General features: G+C 49.7%; 1 protein-coding gene across 2 annotated transcripts; it reads right to left on the bottom strand.

Annotated features, from left to right (window-relative positions):
• Positions 1-2853: 2853 nt before the first annotated feature.
• Positions 2854-14792, bottom strand: gprc5c (G protein-coupled receptor class C group 5 member C). 2 transcript variants are annotated; one of them, XM_033044251.1, is made up of 4 exons: positions 13716-14792; positions 11207-11310; positions 6171-6369; positions 2854-3958 (listed from the first exon to the last, which is right to left on the bottom strand). In XM_033044251.1, exons 1-3 carry the CDS (start codon positions 14725-14727, stop codon positions 6214-6216), a joined length of 1272 nt encoding a protein of 423 aa, XP_032900142.1. In that variant the 5' UTR covers positions 14728-14792; the 3' UTR covers positions 2854-3958; positions 6171-6213. The 2 variants fall into 2 exon arrangements, with proteins under 2 accessions (XP_032900142.1, XP_032900141.1); XM_033044250.1 differs by having other exon boundaries at positions 6181-6369.
• Between the last annotated feature and the right edge of the window lie 396 nt (positions 14793-15188).

Raw genomic sequence — 15188 nt, 5'->3', positions numbered from 1 at the left:
GCAATTCAGAACCTCTCTCGTCACTGCAGAAGCAGAAACACTACTTCCATTTCACTAAGAGATGCACCATTTCGGATTTTACAAATTCAAATTTGAACATTTGGAACCGGTCTTCCACTAATTTTCCAGTAACTGGTGGTCAGGACCCCCCCCCCCCCCGAAAAAGTGGTGCCTAGGCGGCCGATCTTGACCCTCTACCTCATTGGGACTTCCGCGGCGATCGGCGGGTCAAATTCCCCCCCCCCCCTGGCCGGAGCCGGCAGATCCATTCCCATAGCCGACTTCCATGGCCAACTTTGCGGGCCCGGTATCCCGGCCTCTGACCTCAGTCAGTCCGGCAGAAGGCTCTGGAACCAAGGGTGCCGGAAGATCTGTACCGCAAGGATCGGCATTAGATCGCAACTACTTAGCACATGACCATCGGTTGTGGTGGACCTTTGCCCTGGAGACCAGCACTGGAATGGAGACCTTCTACAATTATCAGTACATGGCGGGAGGTATAAGATTCCTTCGTCAAGTTCCACCCAAATGGAGTTGGAAGGGGAGAGACTCAGCGATTGTGAACCGTGTGCCGGCCGTCTCCAGTGTGTGGACGGGTGAGTTCACCGCTACGGCAAGGGCAATGGACTAGTAAGCTAACTGAAACAAGGAGGGTGACGTGAAGACCTCCATTGCCAACCACATCACTGAACCAAAACTGCGGAAAGCAGCAAATGCTGCAAACAACTCTGCAGGTCGGGCGGCTTCTGGGAAGAAAGAAGCAGAATCATTACTTCAGGCCAAAAGGACACAATGTGCTGGAGTAACTCAGCGGGTCAGGTAGCATCGCAGGAGAACATGGATAGGTGACGTTTCAGGTCAGGACCCATCCTCGGTCTGATCAGGACCCCTCTTCAATCTAAAACGTCACTGATCCATGTCCTCCAGAGATGCTGCCTGACCAGCTGAGTTACTCCAGCACTTTGTGTCTAAACCAGCATCTGCAGTTCCTTGTTCTCACGATACTTCAGGCCAATGGCCTTACATCAGAGCTGGGGAAAAGCCTCATTTAGCTGGTTCTGATAAAAGTTTGACGGGCCCCAAAATGTCAACCATTTTTCCCTTCTACTCCTTTCCCTTGACTACTTTCTGCTTTTGTTTCTGATTGTCAGCATCTGCAATATTTGGGCTTTCAGAACTGCAGTTGCCCCAAGCTGATAGATCCTACTGAAGACAAAGTGGCATCCGACTAGCGCTTACAAAATAAACATTGTGGAAATTCGAACAGTGTTGGGCTGTCTGGTTCAAGTCGAGCAAGAATGCCACATCAGGATGAGATGCGAATGAGACCGATTTAAACAATACACAAATTGTGCACTTTCTTTATTGGAGTGTCAAATATGTTGGACTTGCAGCTAAATTCACCGTCAAAGGGCGGTTAAAATGCAAAGATAATAAAATATTTCCAGAGCATAATTGCCGAAATGTCAGAATACAGAACATTTCTACTACTTTGAGGTCCTACTCTTTGGCCAGCCGATTATACAGGTACTCAAGTTCTTACAACTTCCACCTATTAAACCAACTTGAGTATATATTTAAAAAAAACAAAAACTTATTGCCAAACTCCAGGTTTTAAAAGCGAGACAATTGGGCATTTTTCTGTTTTGCTGAAAATGGTAAACACAAATTAAAGAACTGCACGGTTTAGTTAGTGACTATTTTCAACAAGTCCCCATTGGTGCCACTTATAGATCATGGGTGAATTTAGGCCAATTTAGGCCGGAATTGGTACGGCTTCATCAGACAGCTCGGAGCACAGCCAATTGATTCAATCCCTCTTCCAAGTGATTTAATCCCATTGATGGGGCTAGGCAGTTTTTCAACCTCAACACCGATAGCAAAAGTGTAGGAAGGAACTGCAGGTGCTGGTTTACCCCGAGGATAAGACACAAGATGCTGGAGTGACTCGGCGGGACGGGCAGCATCTCTGGAGAGAGGGAATGGGGTGGCGTTTCGGGTCGAGACCAATCTGAATTCTTCAGTCCGAAGAAGGGTCTCGGCCCGAAACGTTACCCATTCCTTTTCTCCAGAGATGCCGCCTGTCCCGCTGAGTCACCCACAGCATTTTGTGCCTTACCTTTGATAGTAAAAGTGCCAACCTCCAGTCAATTATCATAGACCAATTTGCTGCCAGGAAACAGAGTCCTGTTTCAAAATGAAGGGCTTTGGGGGAATGCTCCAGAATTGGCCGAATGGTGCACGCAAGTCACCTCAGCAAGATGACAGTTCATCTTCAGGCCCCAGATTAAAGTGTTTTACAGAAAGGCTGTTATGTGACAGACAATTTGCAGAGCTCATGTCCACGGAGATGGTCTCTCAGTCTGAAGAAGGGTCTCGACCCGAAACGTCACCTAACCCTTTTCTCCAGAGATGCCTAACCCGAAGATAGACACAAAATGCTGGAGTAACTCAGCGGGACAGGCAGCATCTCTGGAGAGAAGGAATGGGCGACGTTTCAGGTCGAGACCCTTCCTTCAGTCCAGAGATGCTGCCTGTCCCGCTGAGTTACTCCAGCCGGAGATAAGACACTAAATGCTGGAGTAACTCAACAGGACGAGCAGCATCGCTGGGGAGGAGGAATGGGTGACGTTTCGGGTCGAGCCCCTACTGCAGTCACATCTAATGCTTCTTCCTAGCTCTTCCATTGGAAATCTGCTTGCTCCAAGTTGCCACTCACGGTTCTGAAATTAGACGAGCGTCATAGAGGGCGGCCTTCAGCCAACGCTCTAGTCTACTAATGGGCGAGGGGATGGTCAGCGTTCCCTGGAAGTCGGTGCGGACAAGGCCGCACTTACTTCTCTCTCCAAAACACCCAGGAGACGGCGGTGACAGGTTGCTTCCTCCAATCACCGTCTCCACGTGGCCGTCGCTGTGATGTAGAACGCTCGACGCGGCTTTGAACCGGCGACAAAGGAATGGCGATATATTTCCAAATTATGCATAGGCAAAAAAAAGACGAGCATTTTTAAAAAAGCCCCAAAATAATCCAAATATGGATTTGCGGTCATCAAGTAGTTTTGGCGGTACACAAAAATGCTGGAGAAACTCAGCGGGTGCAGCAGCATCTATGGAGCGAAGGAAATAGGTAACGTTTCGGGCCGAAACCCCTCAGCACCCACTGAGTTTCTCCAGCATTTTTGTGTACCTTCGATTTTCCAGCATCTGCAGTTCCTTCTTGAACAACATGTAGTTTTGGAATGTGGTCACTGTACGGATGTACAAAACGCAAGCAGCCAAGAGGCCGTCAGTGACCAGGTGACCTGTTTTCCCCCCAGAGTTGGGCTGGACATCAGAAGTATCTTCAGTGCGCTTCCTCAAAACCGCGGCGTTGGAATCTTCACACCCCTCCTGATGCTGAATGGATCTCGTTTGACCGTCTCAACCCAACGGTTGGCATCTCCAAGGCTGCAGCATTCCCCAAGAATGTCAGTCTCATGCCTGAAGTGGGAATTTGGACTACTTTCCGACCGTGAGCCAAGGACATCTCTACTGGGAGAGTTCCGTCCGCACAACGTCAGTGGGGCCCGCTGGCGCTCCAGTGTCACGGAACCTTCTGGTTACAGTTGGGGCGGCTTTGGGGACAGGCTGTTCAGCCCAGAGTTCGCAGAGACAGTGAGGATATTGGTCATTGTTCACAGGAGACCATTCGAGAAAGCTTGGTCTCTGCGTGGGACACTGCTCACGGTGGGCCGGCCCGAGGATTCGAGGAGATCCGAGACCACGTTCCACACGGGCTGCTTTCAGTCCGTTACAGTAAACAAGTCGCTTTATCTTCGGATGAGATTCCATCCCAAAGGCTGAGTAAAAGGGAAGGTCGTCAGGGAAGGCCCAAAGCTTCAGGCTTTTGGGGTCATGTCACGAGGGATCAGCCGAGAGACTCTTTCCACCACGGAGATGTTCCAGGTTGCACGTCGACCTGTTTACACCAAAGGAACAGATGACCTGTTAGGGATATTTTTTACAGCAGAGATAGATTGATGCTTCATCAGTCTGAACAAGGGTCTCGACCCCAAATGCCACCCATTCCTTCTCTCCAGAGATGCTGCCTGTCCCACTGAGTTACTCCAGCAGTTTGCGTCTACCTTCGATTTAAACCAGCATCTGCATTTATTTCCTACACATTGATTCTTAATTAGTACGGGTGTCTTGTGTTATAAGGTCATAAGGAATAGGAGTAGAATTAAGCCATTTGGCCATTCAATCATGGCTGATCTAACTCCTAACCCCATTCTCCTGCCTTCTCCCCATAACATCCGACATCCATACTAATCAAGAATCTATCTATCTCTGCCTTAGAAATATCCACTGACTTGGCCTCCACAGCCTCCTGTGGCAAAGAATTCCACAGATTCACCACCCTCTGACTAAAGAAATTCCTCCTCATCTCGTTCCTACAAGAACGTCCTTTAATTCATGAATCAGTTCATGATAGTTGAAACATCCTCTCCACATCCACTCTATGGGGAGAGGGCAGGAGAATGGGGTCAGGAGGGAGAGATAGATCAGCCACAACTGAATGGCGGAATGGACTTGATGGACCAAATAGCCCAGTTCTGCTACTATCACTTCTGAAGACTAATCGGAATAAAGCAGTTTGCCAAATCAGCATGCATTCCCTACGCACCTTCTCGGTCCATCAGACTGCGACTGAAACCAGTTTCCCCCACACCCCACTCCACCTGTAACCTTCAGCCGGGCTGGATGGTCCTTTGATGTCATGCATGCACAGAGCAGTCATATTCTTTTGCATAAAACCACATTTTGCCGCCATTTACAAAGAAAAAGAAAATTGTAAAAGGACCAGACAGCAGTGACATTACCGCCAATGGCAGTCCAGGGTGGGGGAGGGAGACAAACATAACTCTGTCTCTTTTAACCATTTAACTGTGTTTATCGGTGTTTAACTGTGAGGGTGACACAGTGGCACAGAGGTAGAGCCGCTGCCTCACAGCGCCAGAGACCCGGGCTCGATCCTGACCACGGGTGCTGTCTGTATGGAGTTTGCACGTTCTCCCCGTGTCCCTGTCTTAAAGACCCAGGGCTTAAATATAAGAGGCAGCAAAGCTCAGAGGGTGGTGTGTGCCTGGAATGCGCTGCCAGGGGTGGCGGTGGAGGTAGATGCTACAGTGGCGTTTAAGAGGCTTTTAGACAGTCACATGGGTATGGAGGCCATGGAGGGATATGGGTAATATGCAGGCAGACCTTAGTTTAGAGATACACCGTGGAAACAGGCCCTTCGGCCCACCAAGTCCGTGCTATACACTACTCAAAATAGTGTTTGCACTTAAAAATAAAAGGGACACAGCTCACGGAACGGGGAAAGGCAGGCAAGGGCGCAAGGCATTGTCTGATGCAAAGTAACCAAGTTTCAGCTCAGTTTATTGTCATGTGTACTGAGTTACAGCGGAAAGCTTTTGTTGCGTGCTAAGCAGTCAGCAGAAAGCCAACACATGATTACAATCACGCCATGCCCAGGGTACATGATAAGGGAATAACATTTAATGCAAGGTAAAGCCAGTAAATTCCGATCAACGATAATATGAGGGTCACCAATGAGGTAGATAGTAGTTCAAGACTGCTCTAGTTGTGAAAGGATGGTTCAGTTGTCTGATAACAGCTGGGAAGAAACTGCCCCTGAATCTGGAGGTATGCATTTTCACACTTCTATACCTTTTGCCCGATGAGGGGGGTGAGAAAAGGGAGAGGCCAGGGTGCGACCTGTCCTTGATCATGCTGCCGGCCTTGCCGAGGCAGCGCGATGTGTGGATGGAGTCAATGGAACGGAGATTGGTTTGTGTGATAGGCTGGGCTGGGCTGCGTCTACAATTTGTGTTTGAAGTACGGAGCACGCGGGAAGCACCTTCCAGGTAGTTCAGACATTCCCGGAAATCACACACGCAAACACACGCAGACACTCACACACAGGAGGACCTAGCGTGGGGGGACCGACGTGAGGGAGGGGGAGAAGGGGAGAACAAAGGCGGACCTGGCATGGGATACGTTGTAACTATCAGTGCCCTTTAGGTGGTGACTCTTTGCATACACTGGGCATGCAAAACAAAGAATACCACTGTGATTTCACGCGTGCAATAAATAAATAGATCGCTCACCCACCCACACCCGCTCACCCACACGTACGTTTGTTAGTGGTCTCCCTCGCGGACGCGGGCTTTAAAATGGCTGCCCACTGCCGCCCTCTGGCTGGGCCGACCGCCGGCTCTCGGCTGTAAACGCGTCTTCAGCGCGGAGCGTGGACGCGTTACTGGAGAACGCAGACTGGTTGATGGTGACCCGCGGGATGTAGTGGTCGTAGGGATTTTCCAACGGCTTGGAGAACAAGAGAAATAGTAATTAGAGCGGTCAATCGCAAAGACGTGCACACGCTAAGCTACAAGATTCTAAACTAAACTCTGTTTCTCACCCTCTGCAGATGCCGCCTGACCTGGTGAGTATTTCCAGCATTTCATTTTAAATTCCTCAAATTTGCAGTTTTTGCCATTTTGAAATAAATATCTGTACCAGTAAAGCCATGGTGACACTTTAATAGCAAGGACATCATCAAAACTAACAACTGGAGAATATCTATTTAAATAACAGCACTATGTAAATTCACTACGCATATATATTAGCAGTCATGACTTCAATTTATCAGACCATGATCTATTGAAATATACCTGTCTAAATGTTTCTTAAACGTTGCGATCGTACCTGCTTCCACTACCTCCTCTGGTAGTTTGTTCCATACAACCAAAAAGTTGAAGTGTGTGAAAAAGTTACCCCTCAGATTCTTCCCCCCCCCCCCCCCCCCTCACCTGAAACCTATGTCCTCTGGTTCTCGATTCCCCTACTCTGGGTAAGAGTCTCAGTGCGTCAACCCGATCTATCCCACTCATGATTTTGTACACTATCCATCAATTTGGGGTTAGGTGCAGTCATTATTGTTATAGTGCCAAGTACAGCGATACGCTTTGATTTGCACCATGTCCACACATATCAGATGTACCTTACATGGACGCAATCAGTTCAAACTCGGGTGCAATAGATCGAGCAAATGGGAAGTCAATGCATCAACCGCAGCAGAGCAGGCCACTCGGCCCATCTCCTGTGAACAGCTGCAGAGTTTCGTTTGGAGATACAGTGTGGAAACAGGCCCTTCGGCCCAACTTGCCCACACTGACCAAACACTCCCCAGCTAGACGCCCAACATCTCCCAGGTCCACCGACTCCATGCCGGCCAGCGATCCCCGCACACTAACACCATCCCACACACTATACTGCACGACAATTTACAATTTTACCAAAGCCAATTAACCTACAAACCTGCACGTCTTTGGAGTGTGGGAGGTAGCCGGAGCACCCGGAGAAAACCCACGCAGGTCACGGGGAGGATGTACAAACTCCGTACAGGCAGCACCCGTAGCCGGGATGGAACCCGGGTCTCTGACGCTGCAAGGCAGCAGCAGCAGCAATCCCGCTGCGCCACCGTGGGAGGGAGGGAGGGAGGGAGGGAGGGAGGGAGGGAGGGAGGGAGAGAGGGAACAGCACAAACAGGCCAGCCAAAGAGTCGCTGAATGAAAAATCGCCTGCTTGCAGGAATTGGCCATCGGATGTGAATGAAATCTTGGGGAGAGTATACACTTTGTATTCACAGTTCTCTCTTTGTTACCGGCCTGCAGCTTTTGGCAAGAGCCATTGAAAGGGTGAAGGGCACACAAGCAAAGAAAGAGAGAGCACTTATAGTCAGGAAAAATAAAACTGGCAGCCTTTATCAAATCCGGTCATCTTTTCAATTTGACCAGGGCTTATCGGATTCTCCATCGCTGCAGAAAATAGGCTGTGGTGTTGGTCAGGTTTATTACAGCATATGCCCGTGGCCTAGAACTGGCCAGGCCTGGCCTGGCACAAAAGGCTGCACTGTTTCTGTTGGCATGCTTTTCCCAATCACACTGTTAGACAGCTGTCCGTGAAGGGCTACAGTAATTCACAAATTCATAAGTGATAGGAGCAGAATTAGGCCACTCGGAGCCAAAGTAACATTTGTAAATTGTCCCAATCCATGTTCTGCAGAGATGCTGCCTGACCCACCGAGTTACTCCAGCACTTTGTGCCTTTTGTAATCCAGCATCTACAGTTCCTTGTGCCTCTTGTCTACATCTGACTCCATCTGTCGCTTTCCAAACACCACAATAACGATCATTCCCACCTTCCACAAACCCAATGGCGCAGGGGTAGAGTTGCTGCCTTACAGCGCCAGAGCCCGTGTTCAATCCCGATGGTGGCGAGGCAGTAACTCTACTGCTGCGCCACCGTGCCGACCCTTGTTCCCAAATCAAACAATCAGCACAGAAAATGAAAATGGAAATTGCTGAGCAATGTGTTCCGCGATGGGTTTACGGGATGTCCTGTGGTCTACGGCCTCCTCTGATCCACAGTCGGCGCTGTGCCAGAGCCAACCTCAGCGGCAGACCCAAAAACCACCCTGTCACGGCAAAAGCCAAGCTCGTGTCTGAAGAAAACCTTTGTGAAAGGTGCGCAAACAAATATCTCTGGTCCGAGCAACCGAAGGAGAAACTCCCACAAAACCAGAACAATGCCTTCACTGTCCTGTCACGGAAGGATGGTTCAGGCGCTACTGACTTCCCCGTTCCCTCAAAGTGAACTTCAGGCCAAAAATGGGACGCAGTTTAAAAGATCTCAATGCTTAAGGCAGATGAAAAGCTGAGGACACAAGTACGGTGAAAAATTATAGGCCTCGGGAGGGCAGCCTTAATGGGGGCAGCTGCCTCACAGCGCCCGAGACCTGGGTTCAATCCTAACCTCGGATGCTGTCTGTGTGTATCTGTGTCTGCGTCTGCGTGTGTGTGTGCGTGTGCGTGTGCATGTGCATGTGCGTGTGCACACGCTCCCAGTGACTGCGTGGGTTTCCGCTGATTTCCTCCCACATCCAAAGACGTGCGGGTTTGTAGGTTAATTGGCCTGCTGTAAGATCACCCCTGGTGTGCAGGGGAGCAGATGAGAAAGTGGGATAACATAGAACAGGTGACCGATGGTCGACATGGATTGGGTGGGCCGAAGGGCCTGTTTCCGTGCAGTATCTCTAACCTGAACTAAACTAAATGGAATCGGTGCAACAATGCATGTTTGAGATGATTAAATATCATTGCAATTCCCACACGCACTGTGTCAAAAGTTAATAACATACACACATGCAGAGTTGCTACCTTACAGCGCCAGAGACCCGGGTTCCATCCTGACCACGGGTGCTGTCTGTACGGACTTTGTACGTCCTGCCCGTGACACGGGTGCTCCGGTTTCCTCCCACACTCCAAACACGTGTGGGTTTGTGGGCTAATTGGCTTCAGTCAAAGTGTAAATTGTCCCCAGTGTGTGTAGGATAGTGTTAGTGTGGGGGGTGATCGCTGGTCATCGCGGACAGGGTGGGCCGACAGGCCTGCCTCCGCACTGTACCTCTGAACTCAACAGACACTGAAGCAAAAGGTATGTGACCAGAGACACCCTGAACACACTGGTGCGTGGGCGCCCGCCAATGAAGATAAAGAAGGGAGGGAGACATTCCTGAGACATTAATGAAAACATTCTCACAAAACCGAGGGGAACGGTACAGCTCACCACCAAAGATTTCACAGACCACACCCTTGAACTCAGCTCCCACCCTCCCACTGAAGCAGATAAAGACAGAATGCCTGTAATAAAAAGGAACTGCAGGTGCCGGCTTGTGCCAAAGATAAAGACACCGAGTGCTGGAATATCTCAGCGGCTCAGGCAGCATCTCTGGAGAAGGGTCCCCATCCGAAAAGTCACCCCATTCCTTCTCTCCAGAGATGCTGCCCGTCCCGCTGAGCTACTCCAGCATTTCGTGGCCATATCTGGAAAACATGGATTGGTGACGTTTCAGGCCTCCAACTGGGATTAATTTCCCTTAGGTGTCCTTGAGACTCTTGAAAGGCGCCCATAAATAAAATTTATTATTATTATTATTATTATTAAATCTTGCTAGCCCTTCTGCTGTTTTAGGTTTTTTTTTCTTTTAGATTTACAGCATGGAGAGGGGCCATTCGGCCCACTGGGTCCGTGCCGACCATCGGTCACCCGTTCACACTAGTTCTATGTTATCCCACTTTCACATCCACTCCCTCCACACTAGGGGGCAATTTCATTCATTCATCATTGTTGTAAACATCAGCGACGCAGTGGTTCTGGCATCCAACGGGAACGGTGACGGACGCACCACACATCTCTGTCCTCCAGTTCCTGCCGACTTCCGCCACTGGAAGTATAGGATTTTGGTGTGTGTGTTTTATCATCATTCCTTACAATGCCGTGTACGACAGTGATCGCAACTTCTACGGAAGTGTGGATGGCCGTTGGCTCGCTAGAAGCTCATCCGCCCTTTGACAGGTCTTGTTTTTGGTCCTACTGGGGGTCCACAGCCCCCTCCTCACCTGGAAAACCAGGTGGGGGAGACGGTTTAGTTGACGACTATCCAACCACAATTTACAGAGGCCAATTAACCTACAAACCTTCTCATATCTCCGTATCTCACACTTTTTGTCTTTTCATCTCTGGCCTTTGTCCAACCATTTGCCAATTAACCCCCCCTCCCTCCCCCCCCCCCCCCCCCCCCCCCCCGCTCTATCCACCTATCACTTGCTGGGCTTTGATTCCCCCCACTTCTCTTCCATCTTTCTCTCTGCCCTCCCCCCCGTCACCAACCCAAAACGCCACCTATCCCTATCCATGTTCTCCAGAGATGCTGCCTGACCCGCTGAGTTACTCCAGCACTTTTGCCTCTCTTTTTGTAAACCAGCGCCTGCAGTTCCTCACGCCTACTTTTTACGTGTAATTCGATTGCCTTTATTTAAAATAAATGCCAACAGCTCAGAGCAGGACTCCCACCGCAGCGAATGGTCTCTGACTCATTGCCTAATGATTAACTTAGTAACAATTGGGTTTGCATGTCACTCCAATTCAAGGAAGGACAATCAGTAACGAATTCAAACATGACCTTATAAAAATTCCGCATGGCTCACATTGACCAAACCATTCCTCTTTAATCATTTGCGGTGTTACGAAACGCTAGGTTGCATTCCAGGCGGTCGCACCAAACCTTGCAATTGCCCACAAAATTGTTAAGATAACTTACGCCGGATTTGTTCATCAACGCCATCTCGGTCGGTTGGTAAACGCTGTTACGGAGCTGCCCGTTGTAACCGGCATAGCCGCTGTACGGAGACTTGGGCTTGTTCGCTGAGAAAGTAAAGATAAAATTAATGCTATCATAAGGGCGAAAGGGATAGGAGCAGAATTAGGCCATTTGGCCCATCAAGCCTACTCCACCATTCAACATTCCGCCGTTCTATCTCTCCCTCCTAACCCCAATTCCCCAGTCTTCTCCCCATAACCCCCGACAACCATACTAATCAATAATCTAACTATCTCTGCCTTGAACATATCCATTGACTTGGCCTCCACAGCCTTCTGTGGCAAAGAATTCCACAGATTCACCACCCTCCGACTAAAGAAATTCCTCCTCGTCTCCTTCTTAATGGAACGTCCGTTAGTACTGGGGTGGACCTCTAATCCTAGCTTCTCTCACTAAGTGGAAACATCCTCTCCACATGCACTCTATCCAAGCCTTTCACTATTCTGTACATTTCAATGAGGTCCCCCTCAGTCTTCTAAACTCCAGCGAGTGCAGGCCCAGTGCTGTCAAACTCTATCCCTTGCTTTCCCACTCTCTCCACCCCTCCCCCATTCTAGTTCTCCAACTAGTTTCACTGTGGAATTCTCTGCCAGAAGGCAGTGGAGGCCAATTCACTGGATGTTTTCAATAGAGTTAGATTCAGTTCTTAGGGCTAACTGAATCAAGGGGTATGGGGAAAAAGCAGGAACAGGGTTCTGAATTTAGATGATCAGCCATGATCATATTGAATGGCGGTGCTGGCTCGAAGGGCCAAATGGCCTACTCCTGCACCTATTTTTCTATGGTTCTATGTCCTCCTGATTAAATGTTATCGATTGTATGCCTCGTTATCACCTTCCCCTCCGTTAACAATGATCCATTCGACATTATCCTTGATCTTCATCCCTTTGATCTCTCGTTCTCACACCATATCCTTCCATATCTCCCTCTCCCCCGACTCCCGGTCTGAAGAAGGGTCTGAACCCAAAATGTTACCCATTCCTTCAATCCCGAGATGCCGCCTGTCCCGCTGAGTTACTCCAGCATTTTATGTCTGTCTGTGGTTGTAAACCAACATTTGCAATACGTTTCCACACAAAAAATAAAGATCAGCTTCATTTTCAAACTCACTGGGCTCTTGGCTAAAACGTCACTAGAGTAATTTAACCTCACAACCTCAAGCTTTCAAAAGTTTAATTCCAGATGTGTGCTAAATTTGGCTTGTGGGGGGGGGGGGGGGGGGGTGCAGAGGTGATGGGGAAATTGGCCTCTGTGCTTGAGAGAGAGAAGACTTTGCTGGCTTTGTGCTCCAGGTCAGTTTAAAGACACAACACCGAAACAGGCCATCGACCCTGCAATTCCGCGCCGAACCTCGCACACTAACACTATCCTACACGCACTAGGGACAAATTATTGGTATACCAAGCCAACAACCCTACAAAACCTGTACGTCTTTGGAGTGAGGGAGGAAAACGGAGATCCCGGAATAAAAACTAACGCGGGTCACGGGGAGAACGCACAAACACCATACAGACAGCAGCCATAGTCAGCATCAAACCCGTGTCTCTGGGGCTGTGAGGCAGCAACTCTACCGCTGTGTCACTACGCTGCTCTGATAACTAGCCGTTAATCTTGCTGGAGATTAAAACCAAGAAGAAAAAACCCTGCAGATGTTGGAAATTGTAATGAAAAAATTGCTGGGAAAAGTCAGCAGGTCGGCAGCATCTGTGGAAGGGGAAACTGTTTGGGGTCGGAGGCCTGGATTAAACACATTCTGCCCTCCTCTCTTCATTAAGACAACATGCCCATTCCTGGTATCTCCTTCCAATTCCTTAAGTACACAATGCTCCTGATAATGGTTTGACCGATGCCCTCTGTAACCGAATCAAATTCATTCTTTGAATTCTGTAGGTCAAGGATCCCTGGAAGCCTGAAAACTGTAACGTCCAGGTTCAGGAACAGCTTCTTCCCTACACCCACCAGGCTATTAAAACATAACAACCTCCAAATTATATAGACATGCGGACATTATTTTTGACTTTGCACTACCATTGTCTATTTATTTGTCTGTTTTAAAATATATATGGAAAAATGTTCCACATTTTGGTGGAACCAGGGGTCACAATTGAAGGATAAGGGGTAGGCCATTTGGGACTGAGCCAAGGAAAAACTTTTTCACCCAGTGAGTTGTGAATCTGTAGAATTCTCTGCCACAGAAGGCAGTGGAGGCCAATTCACTGGATGTTTTCAAGAGAGAGTTAGATAGAGCTCTTAAGGCAGATGGAATCAAGGGATGTGGGGAGAAAGCAGGAACAGGGGTACTGATTTTAGATGATCAGCCATGATCATATGGAATGGTGCTGCTGGCTTGAAGGGCCGAACGGCCTACTCCTGCACCTATTTTCTACGTTTCTAACATATTGGCATCGTCGGCTCGCGTTCAAAATAGCCAGAACGGAAATGAGCTGACCTGCGTTGGGTTCATCCATGGAGAAGGCTTTATTCTCGATGTACATGTGGTGAGCTTGCTGCTCTTTTAAGATGGTCTCGTAGCCCACCCCTCTGGTGGGGTAGACCTCCTCAACGTAGTTCTGCTCCATGCTGGCCTTGGTCAGGTGGCAGATCTCGGGGATGGTGTAAAGGAAGACAAAGACCCAGGCGTTGGCAACAAGGGCGATGGAGAGGGTCGGGTCGTTCCAGCGTCCGTTCCCCACCCGGCCATTCCCGTAGACGTACATCACAATCCAGGCTATCCAAATGGCAACGGAGAAGCAGATGGTGACGATGATAAACACCCCGTGTTTCTTCCAGTGTTTAAAATGGCCGTACTGAGAGGCCAGCGCAGAGACCAACGTGGCCACAATGAGGAACATGATGTAAATCAAAGCCATGACAAAGTCCATCTCGGCCACGTTGCAAGGATCGCCCGGCGTGGTCGAATGGGTGCCGTTGTTTCGTACCACGGTGATTATGAGCCACTCGGTATTAATGATCACTTCGACCAGGGAGAGGGCAAGAGCCAAGAGGAAGATGTAGCCGGCTTTGGGGCCGTTGTTCCTGCGCACCAGGTAGTTGAGCCGGAGAGAGTGCGCCAACAGGCAGGAGAAGCAGATGGCGAAGAGCACCCCAAAGAGGAAGCGCCTGGAGGCGCAGGTGGCAAAGTCCTCGCGGACGATGAAGTCGAAAACCAGGCAAAAGAGGCCGAAGGTGCCGAAGATGAAGAGGAGCTGGACGGCCAGGGCGCTCTTCTTCTTGCCGTCCTGAACGAAGGGGACGCTGGCGAGCAGGACCAGCAGCAGCACGAAGCAGCTGAGGATGCCCGCGCTGGTTACCGCCTGCAGCACGATGCCCCACACGCTGGACAGGTCGCACAGGTTGAAGTAGAGAGAGTCCAGGTCGGCCCCGCACCCACCAGGGGGCGACACCGCGGCCAACACGGGCAACACGGCCACCGCCAGGAGCCACCGCCAAGGGCCGGCCATCTTCCTCCAACGTGGGCGTATCGAGCAATGAACAACGCTGGTGCCTGGGGAAGGGCAGGGAAGAGAAGAGCAGAGCACACGGGGTTATCAAATTACTGTGCAGTCAGTCTTTGGAACATTATTGATTTAGCTCTAAAGCAGCACAAAACTAAAATGGATATCCATGTTCGAAGCCACTATGAGCAATGTGAAATGAAGATCTTAGAGATTTACTTTTAGACTTTAGAGATGCAGCGCAGAAAGAAGGCCCTTCGGCCCATCGGGTCCATGCCGACCAGCGATCACCCCGTACACTAGCACTATCCTACACACACACACTGGGGATATTTTACAATTTACAAAGGCCCATTATCCTACAAACCCGCACATCTTTAGGACCCGGAGCACCTGGAGGAAATCCGCGCAGGTCACGGGGAGAGCGTGCAAACTCCACAGACAGAACCCGTAGTCCGGGATCGAAC

This window comes from Amblyraja radiata, chromosome 26, assembly GCF_010909765.2.
Source record: "Amblyraja radiata isolate CabotCenter1 chromosome 26, sAmbRad1.1.pri, whole genome shotgun sequence".
Classification (NCBI taxonomy): domain Eukaryota; kingdom Metazoa; phylum Chordata; class Chondrichthyes; order Rajiformes; family Rajidae; genus Amblyraja; species Amblyraja radiata.
Note: the sequence above shows the minus strand (reverse complement) of the source record. Positions and strands in the feature narration are given on the sequence as shown.

Coding starts and splice junctions, on each gene's coding strand:
- gprc5c (XM_033044251.1), bottom strand. CDS start 14,727: ATGGCCGGCCCTTGGCGGTGGCTCCTGGCGGTGGCCGTGTTGCCCGTG. Junction 11,311..13,715: donor CATGGATGAACCCAACGCAG/GTCAGCTCATTT, acceptor TTACTTTCTCAG/CGAACAAGCCCAAGTCTCCG. Junction 6,370..11,206: donor CGTTGATGAACAAATCCGGC/GTAAGTTATCTT, acceptor TTGTTCTCCAAG/CCGTTGGAAAATCCCTACGA.